At 36.5% G+C, this 24710-nt stretch overlaps 1 protein-coding gene across 8 annotated transcripts in view; it reads left to right on the forward strand.

The window, feature by feature from the left end:
* SMARCA1 (SWI/SNF related, matrix associated, actin dependent regulator of chromatin, subfamily a, member 1) overlaps positions 1-24710 on the forward strand; it is a 178915-nt gene that overhangs the window by 123368 nt on the left and 30837 nt on the right. For all 8 annotated transcript variants that reach the window (XM_033118508.1, XM_033118524.1, XM_033118532.1 and 5 more), the window contains 3 exons: positions 7907-8017; positions 8317-8430; positions 20775-20897. In XM_033118508.1, coding sequence (XP_032974399.1) covers positions 7907-8017; positions 8317-8430; positions 20775-20897 — 348 coding nt within the window. The remainder of the gene's footprint in view (positions 1-7906; positions 8018-8316; positions 8431-20774; positions 20898-24710) is intronic.

The following is a 24710-nucleotide window of genomic DNA, read 5'->3' on the forward strand; positions in this document are numbered from 1 at the left end:
CTCCCAGCCCAGCCGCGCATCACCCTCTTCCTGCAGGCAAGAAAAGGTGGTGGCTGGGTGTGGAGGAGTCTCTTGTCTCCTAGCCCAGCCAAAATCACACTCTTGCCAGCCTCTTTCCTGGGTCAAGGCTGCCTGCCTGTCAGTCTTCCCAGAGCCTGAGCACTACTAAGGCTCCTGTGTAATCTGACACTACTCCTCAGTTCAGGGGCCAGTTTAAGTCTCTGGAAGGGCGGGGGTAGGATTGGAAGAGCGGGGGGAGGGGCCCAGGTATGGAGTCTGTGGTCATACTCCGCCCTAGGGCCCACTAGCTGCCCTCCTGGTGGGAGAAATCAGCCTTGGGACGCAGGGAAAGAGCCCACCTCCTGGTCTCTGTGCTCTCCGTTCAGCCCTGGGATCCCGTGCGTGCCTGGAACTGTGGGTGCCACCACAGTTTTCGCTGCGGCAGCCGCCGCCTCCGCTGCCAGCCAAGACCCCGCCGCGGGCCTGCGCGTTTTCACTCTGCTCTCTTCCTTCCTTCCCCTGCTCGCCCAATTAGCGCACCTTCAAGTAATCCTTCCACGAGTTTCTTAGCTGTTCTGTGTGATGAGCAAAGAGTTCTTTCATGGGTTATAGGTCCCATTTGTAATAAGATCCAGAGGAGAACTCAGAAAGTGTGCCCCGCTGTCGCCATTCCTATGATGTCATCCTCCCTTGGTTAAGTTTATTCCTAGGTATTTTATTCTTTTTGTTGCAATTGCAAAAGGAATTGTTTTCTGTATTTCTTTTTCTGAGATTTCATTGTTAGTATATAGGAATGCAATGGACTTTTGTATGTTGATTTTGTAGCCAGCAAGTTAACTATATTCGTTGATTGTTTCTGATAGCTTTTTGGTGGAGTCTTTAGGGTTTTCTATATATAGCATCATGTCATCTGCGAAAAGTGATAATTTAACTTCCTCATTCCCAATTTGGACGCCTTTTATTTCTTTCTCTTGCCTGATTGCTCTGGCAAGGACTTCCAATACTATGTTGAAAAACAGGGGTGATAGGGGACAGCCCTGTCGTGTTCCTGAATGTAAAGCAAAGGGCTTCAGTTTTTCACCATTAATTATGAGATTAGCTGAGGGCTTGTCATATATGGCCTTTATTATGTTAAGGTATTTTCTTCTATACCTATTTTATTAAGTGTTTTAATCATAAATGGATTTTGTATCTTGTCAATGCTTTTTCTGCATCAATTGACATAATCATATAATTTTTGTCTTTTATTTTGTTTATGTGATGTATCACATTGATGGATTTGCGGATGTTGAACCATCCTTGTGCCCCAGGGATGAACCCCACTTGGTTGTGATGAATAATCTTTTCAATGTATTGTTGTATTCGATTTGCTAGAATTTTGTTTAGGATTTTTGCATCTGTATTCATCAGAGGTATTGGTCTGTAGTTTTCTTTTTTTGTGTTGTCCTTACCAGGTTTTGGTATCAGGGTAATGTTTGCCTCATAAAATGAGTTAGGGAGTACTGTGTCTTCTTCAATTTTTTGGAAGAGTTTGAGCAGGATTGGTATTAGATCCTCTTTGAAGGTTTGTTAGAATTCATTAGTGAAGCCATCTGTTCCCGGGGTTTTGCTTTTGGGAAGGTGTTGGATGTCTGATTCAATTTCATTACTGGTGATCGGTCGGTTTAGATTTTCCACTTCTTCATGGTTCAGCCTTGGAAGACTGTATGTTTCTAAGAACTTGTCCATTTCTTCTAGGTTATTGAATTTGGTGGCATATAGTCCTTCATAGTATTCGTGGATGATCCTCTGTGTTTCTGTGGTGTTCGTGATAACTTCCCCTTTTTCATTTCTGATTTTGTTAATTAGTGTCTTCTCTCTTTTTATCTTAGTCTAGCCAAGGGTTTGTCAATTTTATTAATCTTTTCAAAGAACCAGCTCTTAGTCACATTAATTTTTTCTATTGTTTTTTTGTTCTCTATTTCATTGAGTTCTGCTCTGATTTTTGTTATTTCCTTTCTTCTGCTGACCTTGGGTTTCACTTGTTCTTCTTTTTCTAGTTCTTTAAGGTGTAACATGAGGTTATTTATTTGGGATTTTTCTTGTTTCTTGAGTTAGGCCTTTAATGATATAAATTTCCCTCTTAAAACTGCTTTCGCTGCATCCCAGAAATTTTGGTAGGATGTATTTTCATTGTCATTTGTTTCTATGTATCTTTTGATCTCTCCTCTAATTTCTTCTTTGACCCAGTCGTCCTTTAAAAGTATGTTGTTTAATCTCCATGTATTTGTGTTTTTCCTGCTTTCTTTTTACAGTTGATATCTAATTTCAAAGCCTTGTGATCAGAGAATATGCTTGGTATGATTTCAGTCTTCTTAAATTTGCCAAGGCTGATTATATGTCCCAATATATGGTCTATCATAGAGGATGTTCCATGTACACTAGAAAAGAATGGATAGTCTGATGTTTTAGGATGAAGTGCTCTATATATGTCAATTATGTCCATTTCATCTAATGTGTCATTTAGGGCTGCTATTTCGTTATTTATTTTCTGTTTGGATGATCTGTCCATTGCTGTCAGTGATGTATTTAGGTCCCCTAGTATAATTGTGTTTTGATCAATTTCTCCCTTTCGTTCTGTTAGTAGTTGCTTGGTATATTTCGGTGCTCCCTGATTGGGGGCATAAATATGGATGACTGTTATGTCTTCTTGTTATATAGTCCCCTTTACCATTATGAAATGTCCATCTTTGTCTCTTATCTTTTTCACCCTGAAGTCTGTTTCATCTGATGTCGTTATGGCTACACCTGATTTTCTCTGGGTACCATTTGCTTGGAGTTTCAATTTCCACCGTTTCACTTTGAGTCTATGCTTGTCCTTGTAGCTGAGATGTGTCTCTTGGAGACTGCATATGGTTGGGTTTAGTTTTTTGATCCAATCTGCTACTCTGTGTTTTTGTATTATTGAGTTCAGTCCATTTCATTTAAGGTGATTATTGATATGTGAGGATTTCTTGTCATTCTATCTTTAGTTTTCTGGTAAGGCTGTGTCTCCATTGTTTCTTTTCCTTTTTGTTGTTGTCTATTATTTCTGTGTGGTGGTATTGTATGATGTTTCCCTGTGTTTCTTGTTTTGTTACAGTATATATTTCCATTCTGGATTTTTTTTGAGTGGTTACCCTTAAGTTTATATAAAAGAAAGTTTGATATTTAGAGTATTCGATTTTCTTCAGCACGCTTAGTTTCTCCATTCCCCTATTCCGGTTCAGGCCTTTACTCTCCTGCTTTTTATGTTTTGGTTGCCACAAATTTTCCCTGTTGACGTTGGTCGAACAGCCTCCTGTAGTATTTCTTGTAGTGCAAGTCATGTATTAGAAAATTCCCTCAGCTTCTGTATGTCTGGAAAGTTCTTTATTCCTCCTTCATATCTGAAGGATATCTGTGCTGAATATATTATTCTTGGTGCATAATTTCTTTCAATAGTTTGAATATTTGGTTCTGCTCCCTCTTTGCTTGTAGAGTTTCTGGTGAAAAATCTGATGATAAATGAATGGGCTTTCCTTTGTAGGTTACCGTCTTCTTTTTCCTGGCTGCCTTGAGGATTCTTTCTTTGTCATTAATTTTTGACAGCTTCAATACAATGTGCCTTGGAGAAGGCCTGTTGGGATTGAGGTCATTAGGTGTTCTATTTGCTTCTTGGATTCGAGGATCCAGTTTTGTCCACAAGTTTGGGAATTTCTCATCAACAATTTTTTGGAATATATTCTCTGTTCCCTTCTCTCTTTCTGCTCCTTTTGGTATGCCCATTATTCTTATATTGTTCTTTCTGATGGAGTCAGAAAGTTATTGTAGAGTTCTTTCATTTCTTTGAAGTCTCAAGTCTCTTTCTTCTTCCATCTGTGTAATTTCCAGGTTTCTATCTTCGATGTCACTGACTCTTTCCTCCATCTTGTGAACCTTACCGCCTAAGCTGGTTATTTCATTCTTAATTTCTTCTATTGAGTTCTTAATCTCCAGGAATTCTATTTGGTTCTCTTTTAAAATTTCAATCTCTTTCACAAAATGCTCACGGTGTTCTTTGATTGTGTTTCTGAGTTCATTAAACTGCCTTTCTGTTTTCTTGTATCTCGTTGAGTTTTTTCAGAACTACAATCTTGAATTCTCTGTCATTTAAGTCACATATTTCCATATCTTTAAGTTCCTTTTCTGGAGACTTTTCACTTTCTTTCTTAGCTGTCTTGTTGCCTTGGTTATTCTGGTAATTACTGATTTATTATTTCTCTTTCTTGACATCTACCGGAGTGGCTTCTGCAGTAGGTTGATAGGTAGAGGTCTATCTTTTGTTTTCCAGTACTTGTTGGTACAATGTTTTATTTTCCTTCCGACTGTAGCCTTTTTTTTCTCTCTCACACAATGGGAGGTGCTATGTTTTCTCTGCACTATTCCAGCTTCTCACACAATGGGAGGATTCCCTGGGAGATGAGCTTCTCCTCTGTTAATAGTTCGCCTGTTTCACAGGGCTCAGTGTCCGTGTAGGTATGTGCAGAGCTTTTGAAGTTCCAAAGCTCTTCCTGCAGCAGATTCAGAGCCTGTATGTTTCAGTAGTTCTGTTTACTCCTGCAGAGATTTGCCCAGATAGGTGGGGACAGGGGTGGGGTGAGTTGTGAGAGGTGGCCCAGAGCAATGGCGGCAACCACCACTGCAGCCGGTCCTGCTTCCACAGCTCCCTCCTCTTTGCCGGAACCAGTTGGGCTGCGAATCTGTGTCTAGAGTGCACAGTTCTCAGAACAGCAAATATAATGTTGTTTTGATCTGACATTGCTGCTGTTGCGCTTCTAGCACTGGGCAGGTGGTGGCGGGACGGCTCTGGGAGGGTAAGGAGGGGGCGGCTAGTCTCAGTGCCTAAGGCTTCCGTTCTCTCCTTGGCAGCGAGGGCTTAAACCACCGTTTTCTGCCTTCTTCCCTTAGTCTTTTCTCCGCGGTCTCTCCTGTGAGTGTTGTGTTCAGCCATGTTATATGCTGCTCCCTCAGCGCTGTGGGCTATAAGCGGAGCCCTAGCAGTCCGAGTTCTTCCCTCTTCATCAGCTGCGGTAGTTCCAGGATGCAGCGAGCTTGGAGCACTGATCTAGGTCTGCGTCCTGTGCCCTCACTGCTCCGTCACCGCACTTCTCCCTTCCATCCTCTGCCGCTCGAGCAATTCGCCCACCTTTAGGTGAATTCTGTAGCGGGCCTCTTCATCTTACCTGTCTGCTGTGCAGGGAATCCTTTGTGGAGTTATTGTTGTTCGATTAGTTGTGAATTCCAGGGGAGCTTTACAGAGGCTCATCTCCTGCCGCCATTTTGATACCAGTTTGGAAATTGATTTTACTGAAAAGTGAGAAGTGAGCAATTTTAGTTTGCATTGCAACTAGTATGCTGACAATGCTTCGTTGCTGTCATTTTTTTTCTGGTACTTTTGAGTGTCTTGACTTAAATCTCTAGTTATATCTGTAGCATTAATTCTGACTGTTTAAATTTTATTGTGATGAGATGCAGGCGATGGCCTACATCACAGGGTGGAAATTGCCTTCCTAACATTGCTTTTAGATCTCATTATGTGGTATGAATTTGATAAATTTTATGGTTATTCCCGTGGGCTTACTGGTATTAAGAGTGTTTTATAAAGCATAAAAGTATTAAACAGTGAAAAGTCTAAATATCAGTGGTGCTTCCTATCTACTTTCATAGAGAAAAAGTAGACTTAGTAAAATACTTGACTACTTCTAATATAATTGGTTTTTCAGGGTTTCTAATTCTATCAAAAGAATGATTTACAGATACAGAGAAATTTTAATAATGACTTGTATTTTTATAATTGAATGTCTGACAAATAAGAATTTTCTGTGAATATTCTGACTTGAGATTACATTTAATTTCTGTCATTTCATGTTTCCTAGATAGGTTCTTAAAATAGGTTCGTACAATCCCTTGAAGAGAATTGAAAACCTGCAAGAAGGTTGTTTATACATAAATCATGGGAATTACACAGTCAGGTAGATTTTCATATATAATTTGTGGAAGTATTTGCATTTCTTTGCAACCACACCTGGTAAATTAAGTCATAATGGTTGACATTGATTCTGAATAAGTTAACCTGAATAAGTTTGTATTAATGCACTCTTGTCTAAAACAAATGAATTTGGCATGATTTATTCTGCTTTTGAAAGTTTAGGAATTGGTTTTTAATACTCATTTTGAATTTTGAATACTTAGACCTTATTAACACAAGTGTAGGTTAAATGGCCAAGTACATTACTTTTAGAAAGTTAAATTATTATTGATTTATTTTTCACCCCAGGAGTCAAATAAAATAATTGGTTATTTATAAAATATTACTGTCATCTCACATTAATCCATCTGAGGTGGAAAAAAAAACCCAAAACTCATTTCACTGCTCTGGGTATTTCTCATTTTATGGAAACTTACATTACACTTTGCATATCTCATAGACTCATAGACTTAAAAGATACAGTAAAGGTTATTTTGTCTAACCGTTTTTGTAATTAAGAAATCTCATTATAGCATCTAGGACAGTTACCCAGCCTCTGAATAAGGTCATGCTGGGAATCCTATTCTCTTAGGATAATTCATTTCCCTGTTTTATATTCTCTGGCTCTTAGAAAATTTCTCATTTGACTTATAAGCTCCAGCATAGAAGAGATTATTTTATTCATCTTTGTATGCTTGAAAATTACTTGCAAATAATATAATAGGTACTTAGACATATTTGTTAAATTATATTAAGTAGGTGTCTACTTTCCTGTGACTTTTCCATATTGGTTTTAATCTTACGGTCAACAAAGAACAGTGTTCTTTTCTATTTGATAGATTTTTATATATGTGGATGCCACCATTTTGTCTGTCTTTACTTCTCTAGACACTGTCAGAGTTTGTAGATCTCTAACTATCCCTGTCATCTTAGTTTATCATCCACTCTTAAAATATGATACCAAGGGTGGAACTCAATCCTTAATAATAGATCAAATAGATCAAATAGAGTGGGACTATTAATTATAGACAATGGACTCTTTTAGGCCATTAATGTTCTCTTTTCTGTGAAGGCACCAGGCTAGGTAGGCACTGTGAAATCAAGGAAAATGTCTGAACTAGATAACCTTACCTGCAGACTCCAGAACTTTGTAGTATAAGTTTTGTCTATTGATTTTTAAATTGTATTTTCTAGCTGATAAATTGGGGTGCAGTTTTGTAATGGTACCAAATCATTGTTCACCCCTATTTGGACATTTAATAATAACTTAACATTTAACTCTTGACCATTTACCTAATGCTTTCACATATATGCTCACATTTAATCCTCAGGTTAGGTATTGTTATTCCCATTTTACAGATGAAGAAAATAATTTCCCCAAAGTTATACAACTGGTAAAGTGGCAGAATCTGTTTTCAAATTCAGGTATTTCTGATTTCACTGACTTTTCTCACAGCTGCCTTAACAAGAGGTCTCATTAAAAAATTTTCTCTTGATTTGAAGGGACATATGCCTGTCATCTTGATATTCATGATTTACTCCTTTCAGCTATTTTCTAATTCATACACTTAATAAAGTTATCAGAATCAATGATAGTCTTCCTTCTACATTAGATACTATTTATTAGGCATAAAATATGAACCAAAGTGTACAAATTTTTCTCAATTACTAGGGAAGAGCTAAGTTTTAAACTTACTTAAAGAAAGGAAACCATCCTTGCAGCTAAACTTGGTGTACAGGACAAGGTTTTGGAACTTGAGATGTATAATTCTAACTTACAAAAAAGAATTTTGATTCTTTCTAATGGCTTTGGTTTTTCTTACTCTTCTGCTACTTTGATGTGCTGAATTTTATGAGTTTGGAGTAATTCAATTCCTCGTTCTTATTTGTTGTGTATAGCTCGGGATGGTGGAATGGATTGAACCTCCTAAACGAGAACGCAAAGCAAGCTATGCAGTGGATGCCTATTTTAGAGAGGCTTTACGTGTCAGCGAGCCAAAGGTGCCAAAGGTAAAAAAAAAAAAAAAAAAAAAAAAAAAAAAGACGCAAAGGAAAAAACACAGTATGAGGCCAGTTTTTATGTCCTACAACAGGATTCTCTTATAACATGGTCTGTGATTCAGATTTACTTATATTAGTGCTAAATCATAGTCCCTAAAACAATACAGAAAAGTGCTTGATATGGCCCAGCCATACAAATAGATTTCATTGTATTTATTTTTCTATATATTAAAGAAATAGTAAAAGATAAGTATGTTCACTTCATGTACTGAAAACATATATGTGTGTAATGCATTTTCCCTACACAGGCTCCACGACCTCCAAAACAGCCAAATGTTCAGGATTTTCAATTTTTCCCACCACGTTTATTTGAGCTCCTGGAAAAGGAAATTCTTTATTATAGGAAGACTATAGGCTATAAGGTAAATTTTCAATTTTTTAGATTAGCATAATGTAATCTTTTAAGCTAACATAATCTATTAAGCTAGACTCGAAGGTGTTCCATTTTAATGCCAGAGAATGTTTTAACCAGAAGTAAAGCATCAAACTACCGAATCACTGATCATCACTACATGGGATTAATTGACAATTATTCAATATTTCAAAAATGTAATAATACCATATATTATTTTAATAATGCTGTATTTTGAGTGGTTAAAGAATGTGTAGAAAGACCAGTAGGTATGTGGTTAGTTAAAAGTGAATGTATGATAGGAGATAGGAACTTTCGGTCATTTTCCTTAATGACCAAGAAATAGTATTTTTGTGTTTATTGCTCAAGGTTAATGAAAGCCCTGTTGGTGGTTAGTAAACTGTGGTCATTTAGTGTTAATGATAAACATAATAATGAATTATATAATTTTAAAATGAACTTTTGGAATTCAAAATTCTTATTTATATAGGTGGATAAGAACCCATTTTTGTGAGTGAAATTTAATGTTTGTCACACTTAAGCTATCACATTGAGAGATTAAGCATACAAGTTTATTTCTGTATGATGAAATTGACTTCCTAGTGAATGAAAAGGGATGACCAAAAGTATATTTATCAATAGTATAAACAAAATTAAAAAATATTAACACTATTGTAATTTTATAAAGTTTTTAGTTTTATGAATTGGAAGTTGTGTTTCAAAATTTATTTTGTGAACCTTTAACGAAAGTGTAACTATGACAGATTATTTTGATTAGATGTTGTGATGTGCTAGAAGAGCTCCATATATTTGAATTACTTAGTTTGTTTATATTTTGGAACTCGATGGACCTCTAGAATGTTTCTGCTATTAGTCCAGAGTGGGAGCATTGATATTTGAAACAGAAAAAACGTTTTACTTGCTATTTATATACTGAAGTTTAAATATACCTAGGGTGCCAAAAAATGTATACAAGTGGACACTGGTCAATGTTGCTAAAGCAGTAGTTCGCTGTAATCAGAAGTGTCTGGACGCTGATGGTAACCACTTTGAGCACCTCTTGTAATTGCAGATGTCATACGTGACTTGTGTTCATCTTTTGTTATTGGTATATATTGAGTGTTACAATTTTAATACGGTTTTTTCTTTAAAATGTGTATACATTTTTGTGGCACCTTCTGTATATATAAGATGTGATTAAACAATATGGTGAATGTTTAAATAAAAACATTTATTACAGTAAAAGACACATTGCCATTAATTCCGTCAAAATACTCCGCCTTGCTTTAAACACATTTATCCCATCATTCTTACAACTTTCTGAAGCAATTTTGGAAACCTTCTTTCATGAGTGTCTTTAGTTGCATTGTTGTGGCTGCCACGATGTCCTGAATAATTATGACTTTGGGGAAGAGCCAGAAATCTCATGGTGCCAGATCCAGTGAATAAGGTGGGTGAGGACACACCGTAATGTTTTTATGTGACAGAAATTGCAGTATACTGGAAGTGATGTGTGACACGGGGCATTGTCATTATGGCGGATGATTTATGGCGCACTTTAAAACACACCTTCTCTGAACTGTAGCTTGTACCCAACTGACTGCACTGAACAAGTTGAAACTTGTCATACACTGTTACTAAGGTTTGACACGCCACTTCCCGTATTGAAGATCCCTGCCTTTCCATTGGATGGCACTGGGCAACAGCATTCACCATATTTTGTGATCATCACGGAAAGGCTCTGTGTCACACATCGCTTCTGGTATATGGCAATTTCTGTCAAATAAAAACATTTTGGTGTGCCCTCATCCACCTGATTCACTGGATCTGGCACTGTGAGACTTCTGGCTCTTCCCCAAAGTCACAATGATTCAGGACATCGAGGCAGCCACGACAGCACAACTGAAGACAATCACAAAAGACGACTTCAGAACTGCTTCAGAAAGTGGCAAGAACAATGGGATAAGTGTGTTCAAAGCAAGGGGGAGTATTTTGAGGAGCATTAATGGCAATGTTTCTTTTACTGTAATAATTTTTTATTTAAACATTCACCGTATGTTTTGATCGCACCTCGTAAATAGGAACAAGAAGCTTAAGGTGAATATAATTCGTTCGTTATAATCTGGTTAAGGAAATGTAATTAAATTTAAATGTATTTAACTAGCAGAACTGGATAAAATCCTTCTCAGGAAGTTGTGGAAGAGTAATGTAACCATGGTTGAACATTCAGACCAGGCATTAAACAGTTTCAAAGAAAGTGAAAACAGCGATATGCCAGAATAAATAAGAAATCTATAGGTCCAAACTGTAGAGTAAAATTAGTAAAATTAATAAAATAGTTAATAAGATTTTATGAGGTAAATGGATATATATTATCCCACTAAGAGCTGTAAAAACTAGGTTTAGACATTATTTTCTGTTACTTTTATTGACTGTTTAAGTGATACTTCAAAGGAAAATCAATTGAAATGTTAGACTCAATAATCAACCACATATCTGTGTAGAGCATTTTATAACTTATAAAATGCTGTAACACACACTTCATTTGATTCCTAACAAGCCTGTGAGGTAGCACCTTTGTATAATAGGTGAGGAAACTGAAGTTCAGAGAGGTTAAATGACTTGTTCAAGGTCACATAACTAACAGAGTTGCCAAGGGGGCTGGTCTCAAATTCAGGTTCTCAATGTTCAAATGCTATGCTCTTTCCACCCAGACATTCTGGGCTATTTCTGCATGTGACATAGCCCTGTTTCTTTCTGCAGCCCTAAATAAGGACTGTGTTTACAGTGGTGTGACATGTTTGGGAGGTGAGCCAAGTGGTATTCAGTAGAAGCAACAAAAAATTCATCTCTGCTGAAAGAACTGTTTATGTTCCTTCTTTGCAAATACTGAAATTTTGTTCCCTATGATAATACAGTGCCCACAAAATTCTAGCCATAGCTTTGGTTTTGATGTGAACAGTGCCTTTCATCACAGGCAGCTTGTGGTTAGGAGTGAGGTCTCACAATGACTGGTTGGGTGGTGGCCAACTGGAAGGAGATGGGAGGAAAGAGGAAACCTTAGAAGAGGGAGGAATGAAGGGACAGCTGTGAAGGGTGATAGGAAGGAGGAAAGTGTTAAGAAGGGAGGAAAGGGATGAATAAAGAGAGGGAAGATGGCATGGAGTCCATGCTATGGCACCTTTCAATTTTCTTTCCCTCACCTCCCAGAAAGAAGCAACAGGAGAGGGAGAATGAGTGAAAGCAGGGCTTTTTTCCCCCATGTAATATATATTTATTGAATATTCCTCTGTGTCAGGACCTATGCTAAGCACTGGGGATAAAGTGGTAAGCGTGCATGGAACTCACGTTCTAATGGAAACAGACATTAAGCAGATACCACAGAGTAATGACATTGTTATTTGTGTGTTTCAGTGCTTACAAAGGGGGTTTACAAGGGAGTATAACATGGGTATCTAATATGGACTTCAAGATCAAGGTAGTGGTCCCTTAGGAAGTGTCATTTAAGCTGAGATCAAAGAGATACACAGGAATTAGCCAAGTGCAGTGTGGGAGAGAAGAGCTCAGGCAGGGGAACCACAGGTGCAAAGCTGTTGTGGTTGGTAGGAGGATTGCCCCATTAGAAACTGGAAGAAGGCCAGTGTTGCCAGGGAGTAAGAAAAGGAGAGTGACTTGAGATGCAGTTGGTGAGCAGGTAGAGTGGAATTGTGCGGAGACGTTATAGGTCATATTAGTAAGATTGAACTTCAGTTTTAGAGCAAAGGAAAACCACTGAGATGTTTTTAAGACAGAAGGGTGGGTGGGTGGTGAAATGATAATAGCAGCTACTTATTTAGTCCTTATTTATGATGCTTACTATTCTAAGTTCTTTAAAAAGATTAGCTCATTATCCTTGTAACAGCTCTGGAAATACAACCCTATTTTACAGATGGGGAAACTGAAGCATAGAGAGGTTAAGTAATTTGCCCTGAGTAATTTGCTAAAGGTCAAACTTGTTAAGTGGTAGGGTATGATCAGATTTACAGTTTTGAAAGGTCACTCTGGCTGTGACACAGAGAATAGTGAGTTTCTCCAGGGAAACCAGCCAGGAGGCTGTTGAAGTGTGAAGATGAGAGAAGATGGTGGTGGGTTGGAGTGTGGAGGAGGTGAGGGAGGAGGAGGAGGGGAGGATCGATCCCCTACCACTCTACCCCTAGCCTATACTCTCTTCAGCCCCATCCCAGATTACCTCTGTGTCTTAAGACTTGCCTTGATCCTTTGTTTGCATATTTAGCTGATGATTTATAAGACAAATAAGAATACATTCTGGATGTTGGTTCTTTCTGAACCTTGACTCTTCCATTTTTTACCAGAAGCTGCAGACCTAGGCTGAGGTGGGCGCTTTAATTGGCTGGGTTGTATGTTTGAGTTCAGAGTACAGACATAAGAGCATGGCATGTTAATTATCTGCAAAAGCTTCCTTTCAAGGATAATGTAATATTGATAACTGTTAGACCTGTCTTCTCACGGATACGTAGCATTGAGTCCAGAAAACTCACCAGAGCCACAAATGAATGGAGCAATAGTTTATTCTCAGATGAACAGAACTGCTGTAGTACAGTTACTTGGTATTCTTTATGCACAGTTAGGTTCTCAAAAAGGGCCTCCTTTCCTCATTCCTGCTTAAATAATTGTTAGCCCAGGGCAGAGAGGTGTTGTCCATATCTGGGGGCACTGTGGTGCACAGTACAGTTTTTGTCCATTTTGAGTACCCCATAGTGAGGGGCTCAATAGTGTTGAAGTAGCTGGTAAAGAGCATTTTTCCTGAGGGCCTGATTATTTGCATTTTTGTTTTCTGTTTGTTCCCCCTCCCAATATTCAGTACAAGGTCACAGCAATATTGCCGATAAGGTCTGTAGTTCTGTTTTATTTGAGGCTGACAGAAATATTGGTTTGTTTTGCCCTAACCAGTTGGTGGATAGCAGTGCATATGTGCAAATTCTCCCCACTCTCTGAACTTTGACCTTGTTGCAAATTAGACATTCAGAAGCTTCATTACTCTTGCAACTTAGAGGAGTTACTTAATGCATTTAATCACTAGTTCACTAAAATCTTTACATTGGAAGAGTGACTTAATTGAAATTTCAATTGCAGAATAAAAAAATTCAGAGTGTTTAGAAATTCCACTGAATCTACCGTGTTTCCCGAAAATAAGATCTAGCCGGATAATCAGCTCTAATCCATCTTTTGGAGCAAAAATTAATATAAGACCCTGTCTTATTTTACTATAATAATAAGACTGGATCTTATATAATATAATGTAATGTAATATAATATAATGTAATGTAATGTAATATATAATATAATAATATTGGGTCTTATATTAATTTTTGCTCCAAATGACACATTAGAGCTCATTGTCTGGCTAAGTCTTATTTTTGGGGAAACAGGGTAAGACCTGGAGTGAAAGAGTTTGGCCAAATTTGAAGCTGAAGAAAGCTGTAGAACATACTAACATTTATCTTCAACAAAAAATTCTTCAGAGATAGATATAAACATTTGATAAATTGAAGAAGTTCCATAATCTTTGTGAGTTTTGGTAATGTGTCATTGTGGGCCACCTGTTCTGCAGGGGTAGAACTAAAATTCAGTGAGCTGATTTCAGGTTACTGCTTTCACTTCGTGTGCTGTCACATTTAATTCAGTATTCCACATTTCTATGAAATGCTTGCTAAAACTCCTAAGAAACAAGACCAAAAAAAGGTTTTTACTTTTCCATGGAATACAGCTCTTAATCACAAATTTCTCAGGGTCTGACTAGAAGTCCATATAGTAACTGAGATGTTTCATTTTGAAAGATAACTTTTTGTATATTGTGGTTATATTAAGTGTTGCTGGGGACCATCAGTAAGACGTACAGTATGAGTACTTGAGATACTTTTGAGGTATTTAGTATTATCAGTTTATAATTTTTGTACTTAATTATTTTTTAATCAACAATTACTTTGTTTTTTAGTTCTAAAATTTAATGATTTTAAATATAATGTGGTTGCTATTGCAATCTTAAAATTTATAAGATACAGTAGACTTGACATTCAGGAGGATTATGTTCTGAGATCTTCATGAATTCACTAATTCTTGAATATGGAAATACTTCATGTTTCCGAAGTGTGTCTTCATGACACAAGTTAGTCATCTCTTTAACATTAGCTAAAGTTTTATATTTTACTTAATAAACATTAAGAAAAGTTGAGTGTACTTGACGACTAGTAGAGGAAAAGAAAGATTCGTTCAGATAGGAGTACCGGGCTGTTTTCTACCTCTCAAATCTGGCTTTGTGTTACTATGTGTCACTTGGGAACTGAAAAAAATACAGATCCTCAGGCTTTATCTCAGATCCACTAATTCAGAATCTATCTGACTGGTAGGTAACTAGGCAGATAGCTGTAGTTTTATTTATTTTTAAAAATATTTTAATTAAAATATAGCTAACATACAATATTGTACTAGTTTCAAGTGTACACCAGTCATTCAACATTTATATGCCTAAAGAAGTGATCACCATGGTAAGTCCAGCAACCATCTGACACTGTACCACGCTATCACAATATTATTGACTATATTCCCTATGCTGTGCGTTACGTTATATATATAATGCTGTGCAATATATATGTATAGATATACACACACACATACACACACACATATACACACACACATATATGTGTATGTACACATATATGTATATGTGTGTATATACACATATGTGTGTGTGTGTGTGCGTATATATATATATATATATATATATATATATATAAAAATCATCTTAAAGAAGTCTCTCTAAGATTCCTTGTAATACTGGTTTGGTGGTGATGAACTCCTTTAGCTTTTTCTTGTCTGGGAAGCTCATTATGTGTCTTTTGATTCTAAATGATACCTTTGCTGGGTAGATGAATCTTTGTAGGTCCTTGCTTTTCATCACTTTGAATATCTTGTGTCAATCTCCTCTGGCCTGCAAAGTATCTGTTGAGAAATCAGCTGATAACCTTATGGGAGTTCCCTTATAAGTAAATAGTTGCCTTTTTCTTGCTGCTTTTAGGATTCTCTCTTTGTCTTTCAACTTTGGCATTTTAATTATAATATGTCTTGGTGTGGGCCTCTTTCAGTTCATCTTGTTTGAGACTCTCTGTGCTTCCTGGGCTTCTATGTATATTTCCTTCACCAGGTTAGGGGAGTTTTCTGTCATTATTTCTTTAAATAGGTTTTCAATTCCTTGCGCTCTCTCTTCTTCTTCTGGTACCTCTATGATGCGAATGTTGGTATGCTTGAGGTTGTGCCAGAGGCCCCTTAAACTACCCTCATTTATTTGGATTCTTTTTTCCTTTTGCTGTTCTGTTTGGGTGTTTTCTACTATGTTATCTTCTAAATCGCTGACTTGATTCTCTCCTTCATCTAATCTGTTGATTGCCTCTAATGTATTCTTCTTTTCAATTGTTATGTTCTTCATTTGTGATTGGTTCTTTTTTTTTATGTTTTCTATCTCCATTTTTATGTTTCCTATCTCTTTGTTGAAGTTCTTCCTGAGATCATTGAGCATCCTAAGAATGAGTGTTTGGAACTTTGCCTCTGGTAGGTTACTTGTCTCCATTTTGTTTGGTTCTTTTTCTGGAGCTTTGTTATGTTCTTTTATTTGGGTCATATTTCTTTGTCTCCCCATTTTGGCTGCTTTCCTGTGTTTGTTTCTATGTATCAGGTAGGGCTGCTGTGCCTTGTGGTCTTAGTAGAATGACCGTATGTAGTAAGTGTGCTGTGGGTTTCAGTGGCACATTCTCCGTGTTCACCAGAGCTGGGTGTTCCAGGTGTGTCACTTGTGTGGGTTGTATGTGTCTTCCTGTTGTAGTGGAGACTTGGTTGCTGTTCGCACATCAGTGAGAGGGATTGACCTTCGGGCTGATTGGTTGTAAGGACTGGCCTTGACTACAGTGGAGGAGCTATTGAGCAGAGCTGACCCTATGGAACAGGATTCACTTTAGCAGGGTTCTGGTGCCTGCCCAGTCTACCTTTTGGGTGTTTTGTCCTTGGAGGTGGCTGGGTGATGCTCCGCCTCCATCCAAAGCTGGCCACTGGGCATGCCAGTCCCACAGCATCCTGGGAAGGGCCCAGCCGCAGGCCAGCTTCAGCTACAGCCTGTGCCCTGCATGGGGCCATGTGGCATGAGCCACAGAGCAATTTGCAAATGGCTGCTACCCATGCTGGGCATGGATGTGCCTCGAGAGGCCAAGCCATGGACTGAGGCTGGATGCTGCTAGTGCTGGGTTTGGAGCTGCTCAGCAAGAGGTATGGGACACACTGAATCCAGATGTTGTTTGCTTGGGTTTTGTGACCCTTTGATAAATTTTTGGAAAGTCTGCAGCATGAGCCAAGACAGGTCATTTGTATGGAAAAGCCACTGGAAGCAGCTTGGATGTGCCTGAAAGTTAGGTGGGACAGGGTGTGGGGACAGAGCCAGGAGTTTCTAGGCTCTCGCCCTCACATGGAAAGGTGCTGGCTCAAGTAGTAAATGGCCATCAACTGTGATTGGATGGCCATCAGCTGTGGCTAGTTGGCCGTCAGCTGTAACCAGTGAGCCATTGGCCACTAATATAACTGCTGTGGCTACGCTAGCAGAAAAAATGGGGGCTAGCAAGAAGATGGTGGCTGAGCTAGCAAGAGCGGATTGCAGTTAGCACGTGAGGTTGGTTGGCAGAGAAGTGGACGGCAGGTTGCAGATAGTGTGGCTCCTGCTTCCTGTGTCTCCAACCCAGCTGCCAGCGAGAATATAGTGGTATGACTCCCCTATCTATGGCTCCGTGGGTGCTCCTTTTTGGCCTCACCATGTCCTGCGTTCTTATGTGGGGAGCAGGACCAGAGACCCCGCATCACACCCTGAATGACAACCTACTATGCCATCTTGACTGGAAATATGTGTACTTAATTTTTATATGCCACTTTGAAATCACTCCAGGAAGCTTAATGCTGATAAGAATCTCATGAGGTGAGAAATGCATACCTTTTACAAATGATGAATATTAAGAAGGAGATTGTTTTGTAGGATGAGATACTGGAATTTAAAGCCATTATCTAATTCTAAAAAATTTTAGCAACTATGTATTTGAGTAATTTCTAGAATTAAAATAGTAAAGGTGATGTTGATTAAGTCATTCTGAAGTTTTGCTGTATTAAAAAATATGACCAGTGAATGTGGAAGTAGTCTGTAGTGCATCCTAATATTTAATCATATGACATAATATTCTGATTTTGCTTATATTAATGTTCAAGGGGGAAAGTATTTAGTATTTAGTATTTAGTATTTAGTATTGGGGATATCTCCATAGGCATAAAGAGTTTATTTTGTGTATTTTATCCATTTTCTGTCATAAATTTAGATGCTTATCAGATAACTTCATTTTGTTAAAATATGGTTTCCTAGACATAGAATTTTCAAGTTATTGATAGAGAAGTATTTTAAGATTAACGATATTTTTCTCAGTTAAAATTTGAAGCCAAAGTAATTTCACATACCAATAATTTAAGGAGTGTATTAAACTTTTAAAGTGATGTCTGTAATTGTTTTTAAGCATACATACAAAAAGGCTGAAATAATTGTACGCTGAAAACCCATATACACACCACATATATTTTCCAATTTATATTTTACTATATTTGGTTTATCGCCTATTTGTCCTATTCTCTAACCTTCTATCAAATGGATATCCATCTTATTTTTTCATCCGTTTCAAAGTTGCAGACATAAGTGTATTTCACCCAGAAACACTTCAACATGCATATTGTTAGCCAGAAGTTCAATATCATTTGAGTCTTTTTCAAGGTAAAATGTACATATAGTGAAATGTATAAATCTTAAGTGTATCAATTGATGTATTTTGACAAATGGTTACACCTACATAACTAAAAACCCCTATAAAGATACAGAACATGACTGTCACCCCAGAGAGTATCTCTTCTCAGTCAATCCCCATAACCACTCCCCAGACATAACTACTGTTCTGCTATTATTTTTCTCCATAGATTAGTATTTTTTTTTGTTCTAGAATTTCACATAAATTTAATCATACACTATGTGTAAGGCTTCTTTTACTTAGCCTACTGTTTTTGAGATTCATTCATGTTGTCCCATTGTTAAGTAGTTCTTTTTTTAATTGGTGAGTACTGTTTCACTGTAAAGATATATATAGTACAGTTTGCTTATCCATTCTCTTGTTGATGGACATCTGTCCTGTTTTCTGGTTTTTGACTATTACAAATAAAGCAGCTGTGAACATTTGTGTAAAAGTCTTTGTAGAGCTTTGTTTTTATTTCCTTGGATAAATACTTAGCAATGGAATTGATGGTGTTCCTGTAATTTATAAATTGAATTTAGCCATTGAAAAAAGTTACTTTTAATCATACTTATCACTGGACTACATTTCATTTTTAATTTTTGCCTTCTTTTCCATTTCCATTTGCCATCATCCTAGGCTAGGTGATCATACCTCATTTCTAGAATACAATAGTTTAGCTGATTCTCTTGCCTCTGGTCACTTCCCCACTTTAATCCATGTAGCAGAAGGCCTAAAGGGTGAAAACTTTATGTTTTGACACTTTATTCCCTTGTTCAAAAGTCTCCAATGGCTGTCTGTTGTCTGCTGTGTAGTTTCAAAAGGCGCTCTAAATCTGTCTCCACCTGGCCTTGTGTCTTATCCCTTCTCAGCATAAACCATATGTGCTCCTTCCTGTACATTTCTCCCTTTGTTTTTGCTTGTAGTGCTCCAGCCTAGAATATTCTTTCCCTCCTCTCCATATCTTCAAATCCTTCAGTTTCTTAAGGTACAGCTCAAAATACCACAACTAGGTTGTGAACTCCCTGTGGGTAAGGTTCATGTCCACTACATCTTTTATATTTCAATGAATACCTATTATAGTGCTATGGACATATGGTAGTAGACATTTAGTGAATACTTCGTAATTTGATTTTCTGGTGTTGATTACAAATTAATCTGTTTTTTTTTTCAGTATTTCTTTTTAATGCCCAGTTAGTAGGTTTTATATTTAAACAACTGTTGAATATAATAGTTTTAAAAATATTTATTTTAAGTTACAATGATAGTTTCAAACTCTATGAAATGTATATCAAAATTAGAAAAATGTACTATAATATATGTTATAATTACATTGTACTAAAACCATGTGATACCCCTAGGGAATGAGTCATTTATGATAGGTGTGCATTCCAAACAGTGGAAGGCTTACTGTCAAACCTTTTCATGTGTAATGGCATGCAATAAAATGTACTACACACATTATGTACCTGCCCTTTTCAATCAATGTGCTACATCATCACTGTAGATGCACATAGAAATATTGTGAGGCTTTGGACTGAGTGACTTAGTTTGTCACTCCATACAATGAATGCTGCTCCATACTGCTGAACTGTACTGGTTGTCTGTGTACACTGTAATAAACCAAGGGCCCTGGGGCTACATTTTTAAGATATAGGTGACTGACTGCTTCCTTGGAGAGCTAAGTTTCTGTCCTCATTCTTTTGGAGTTAAACTCTTTTCCTCTTAGTTGAGAGTGTATTTGCAACTCTGTACCCAGAACACTATTTATGACTTCTGTTGACCATTGCTACTGTAGTCTTTTTCCCTTGATTGTGGATCTCATCACAGCTGTTTGTGTGCTCTGCTACACACACACACACACACAAACACACACACACACACTCTCACACTCACACTGACACATTCACACACATCTATTACTGTTTTTTGCTTTTCTATTATCCCATCACTTCTAGACTTTTTGCATTTTATGTGAAGATGCTCTCTCTGTTTCCATACCCTGGCAGGCAATAAAAGCATTCCTTTCCTTTTGCAAAATGAACTGATCAGAGCATTGGATGCAGTCTTCGGGTGCATTGCCACTTCTCTACCCTGGTCTATATTGCTGGATGAATATGGGCTCTTTTTGTACTAGCAAACTTTTTGTTTCTTCTGGGCTTGAGAATTTATTGTATAATGTTGGTATTGGGGTTAATGATACAATTGTTATTGCCATGTATTACAATATTAAAAGATATATTTTGTTTTATAGTATAACTCTAGAATGTAATGTGACATTTAGCATTGGGTTTTAACTCTAAAATACTAAATGGCACACTTAAGGTTTTTATTTTGGTAATATCATGGTAGTGGGAATATAGACAGGATCATGTATCATTCTGGTATGACTTTATATTGTTTACTGTTGGAATAACTCTAAAGATTGATACATGTATATATACCCTTAATTAATTTTTCCCAACAGTTTACTCATAACTCATCTCTTGATTTATAGGTCCCAAGGAATCCTGATATGCCAAATCCAGCTGTGGCTCAAAGAGAGGAACAAAAAAAGATTGATGGAGCTGAACCTCTTACACCAGAAGAGACTGAAGAAAAGGAAAAACTTCTCACACAAGTAAAATATTTTAAATGGCTGAAATACTTCTGGTCAACCAATAGACAAAAGAAAATATGGATCACTTACTTTTTATTGTATGGGCCCACTACCCTGATTGGACACATTAACAAAACTTAGAGATTTTGTATATGTTTAGATCAAATATCCCTATTTTTAATCTCTTTCACAGACTATACCCTTTTGGAAATACTAGAAAAGACAAAAATGAAAAATGTAGGTGTCAATTATTAGAAAGAAGACATGTATTTTATCAATTATAATTAGGTCAGTTAATTCACATGAATCCTGATAGACAATAATTACTAGCATATTCTTGAAAATTTAAATTGATTTTGTTGGTGATATGAATAGTGTTCTGAAATTATATTCTACTGATCTTTTATTTATGGAATAATTTCATAATTGTCAAAATGCCTTTCATCCTTTCTTGGAAAGAACTTTAATACAATGATGAGAGATTTCTAAAACATTTTAAGGTGATCATTGTATAATTAAAAGCTAATAGTTTCTAAATCGGGAACATTTCCATTTGGACAAAATATTAATGCTTTCTAGTTATTGATGCTTTAATGAGTTTTATGAGTGTCATACTTACAAAGTAACCTGCAGAAGATAAAAAAGTTATAGCACTAACTACCCTTGCAAAATAATAAACAAAAATGTGTACTGTATGATACCACCTTATTATAGAAAGTTACCAGCAAGATTTATTTATTTTTTATTTTTTTTCCTTTTTAAAAAGATTTTTATTAATTTATAGCTAACATACAATATTATACCATGTTAGTCTGAAAATAAGACCTAGTTGGACAATCAGCTCCAATGCGTCTCCTGGAGCAGAAATTAATACAAGACCCGGTCTTATTTTACTATAAGACTGGGTCTAGATAAGACCGGGTCTACGACATGACATGACATGACATGACATGACATGACCCATAACCCATGACCCATGACCCATAAAACATAACACTGGGTCTTTTATTAATCCCCGTTCCTAAAGACGCACTAGAGTCGATGATCTGGCCAGGTCTTATTTTTGGGGAAACACGGAATTAGTTTCAGGTGTTTACCATACTTATACAACATTTATATACTTACAGAAGTGATCACCATGATAAGTTCAGCAACCATCTGACACTGTACCACACTATCACAATATTATTGACTATATTTCTTATGCTGTGCATTACATCCCCATGACTTATTTGTCTTACACCTGGAAATTTGTATCTTTTATTCCCCTTCAGCTTTCCCTCCGTTTTAAAATTTTCAATTACAATTGATATTCAATATTATTTTATATAAATATCAGGTGCACAGCACAGTGGTTAGACATTTACATAATTTCGGAAGTGATCCCCTTGACTAGGACCACTTGGCACTATATATAATTATTACCATATCATTGACTATATTTCCTATACTTTACATCCTCATGGCTATTTTGTAACTACCAATTTGTACATCTTAATCCCTTCACCTCTTTTAAGATTTATTCAGCAAATTCTTTTGAAAAATATGCAAGGCACATTGCTAGGAAATTTTCCACATTAATTATTAAAAAGTAGTTTTTATATTTTATTTATTAAATGGGTCTTTTCTTTGTTATAACATGTAATTTTATTGCATGAATTTTTATAAATTATATTCAGAAGTTTTTGAGCCAAATGCCTGGAAGTTATAAAGTTTAGTTTGAAAAATAATTGCCGTTGGCTGATATTAGAACTTACCACAGAATAAAATATTTAAATATTCATGTTTTATTTTCAAAATTTATTTCCTGAACACAAAAATAAAGTTATGGTATTAGAATACTACGTGGCTTGCAGTATATTGTGAATGTACAACATATTGTGAATATATAGTCTCAAATGAGAAATTGCTTTAGTTTGTAATTACAAGTAAAATAAAAATTTTTGCCTCTCCTACTAGTTTAATTCACCTTTAATCATCTTTATCTGCTGCCCTAAATAATAACTTTTTTAAAACACCTTCAGTTTATTTAAACTGAAAATAAAACACCTCAAATACAGTTCACCCATTTCTCCTACTCCCTACCCTTCCCTTGGCAACCACCACTGTTCTCTGTATCTATGAGCTTAGTTTTTGTTGTTGTTGTTTTTAAGATTCCACATATAGTATTTGTCTTTCTCTGACTTACTTTACTTAGCATAATGCCCTCAGGGTCCATCCATGTTGTCGCAAATGGCAAGATTTCATTCTTTTATGGTTGAATAATATTCTGTGTGTGTCACAATTTCCTTGTCCATTCATCCATCGATGGATACTTAGATTGTTTCCATATTTTCGCTATTATAAATAGTGCTGCAGTGAACATAGGGGTGCATAAGTCTTTTCGAATGAGTGTTTTCATTTTTTTCAGATAAACACTCAGAAGTAGAATTGCTGGATCATGTGATAGTTCTACTTCACATGTAAAGTAGGAACCTCCATACTGTTTTCTGTAAATTTTTGAGGAACCTCCATACTGTTTTCTGTAGTGGCTCCACGAATTTTTGAGGAACCTCCATACTGTTTTCTGTAGTGGCTCCACGAATTTGCACTCGTATTAACATTGCACAAGGTTCCCTTTTTTTCACATCCTTGCCAACACTTATTTCTAGTCTTTTTGATAATAGCCATCCTAACAGGTGTGAGGTGATATCTCCTTTTGGTTTTGATTTGCACTTCCCTGATGATTAAAGATACTGAGCATATTTTCATGTACGTGTTGGACCTCTATATGTCTTCTTTAGAAAAATTGTCTATATAGATCTTCTGCCCATTTTTTAATTGGGGTTTTTTAAATTAAAATTTATTGGGGTGACAATGGTTAGTAAAGTTACATAGGTTAGAGGATTTTTGTTTTTTGTTTTTTGCTGTTGAGTTGTATGAGTTCTCTATATATTTTGGATATTAGCTCCTTATCAAATATATGACTTTCAAATATTTTTTCCCATTCAGTAAGTAGCCTTTTGGTTTTGATGTTGGTTTCCTTTGCTGTGCAAAAGCTTTATATTTTCATGTAGTCCCACTTGTTTATTTTTGATTTTGCTCCTTTTGCTTTTGGTGTCAGATTCAAAAAAAATCATTTCTAAGACCTATGTCAAGGAGCTATGTGTTCTAGGAGTTTTTTGGTTTCAGGACTTAAGTTCAAGTCTAATTCTTTTTGAGAAAATTTTTGTATATGATGTAAGATGGTGGTCCAGTTTCATTCTTTTGCTTGTGGCTGTCCAGTTTTCCCAATGTCATTTGTTGAAGAGACTGTCCTTTTCCCATTCTATATTCTTGACTCATTTGTCATAAATTAATTGACCATATATCCATGATTAAGAACTCATGGCAGTACAAAAGAACAATATGTGGGGTCATCTGAAATCTTCATCAACTAAAGTGTAGGGATAGAGTTGTGCAATATTGAGGGTATCACATTTATGTGGGTTGAGAAATGAGTAGAAAACAAATTCTTGGTTTTGTGACTTCATAGACATGCTAATAACCAAAGAGTATAAAAACACTGGTTGGTTAAACTGGTCTATGTTTTAGTAAAGAAATTGAGTAAGCCCAATAAAATTCTGTTTATAGAAATTCTATTTGTGAATACAGTTTTGAACAGAAATTACTTATGCATTTGAAATGATATAAAGAGCTACAAAATTTTTCTTTTGCATTCTTTTTTTCCTCCATGCTTGTTTTTTGATTTAATGCATCCACATTCCTCCCTTAATTTACATGGGAACAGATATGTATAGTGCCAGGTGGGTACTATACTAATCAGGGGGACTATTTTGTGAATTATATAAATGT

The sequence above is a fragment of the Rhinolophus ferrumequinum genome, chromosome X (assembly GCF_004115265.2).
Source record: "Rhinolophus ferrumequinum isolate MPI-CBG mRhiFer1 chromosome X, mRhiFer1_v1.p, whole genome shotgun sequence".
In the NCBI taxonomy this organism is placed as follows: domain Eukaryota; kingdom Metazoa; phylum Chordata; class Mammalia; order Chiroptera; family Rhinolophidae; genus Rhinolophus; species Rhinolophus ferrumequinum.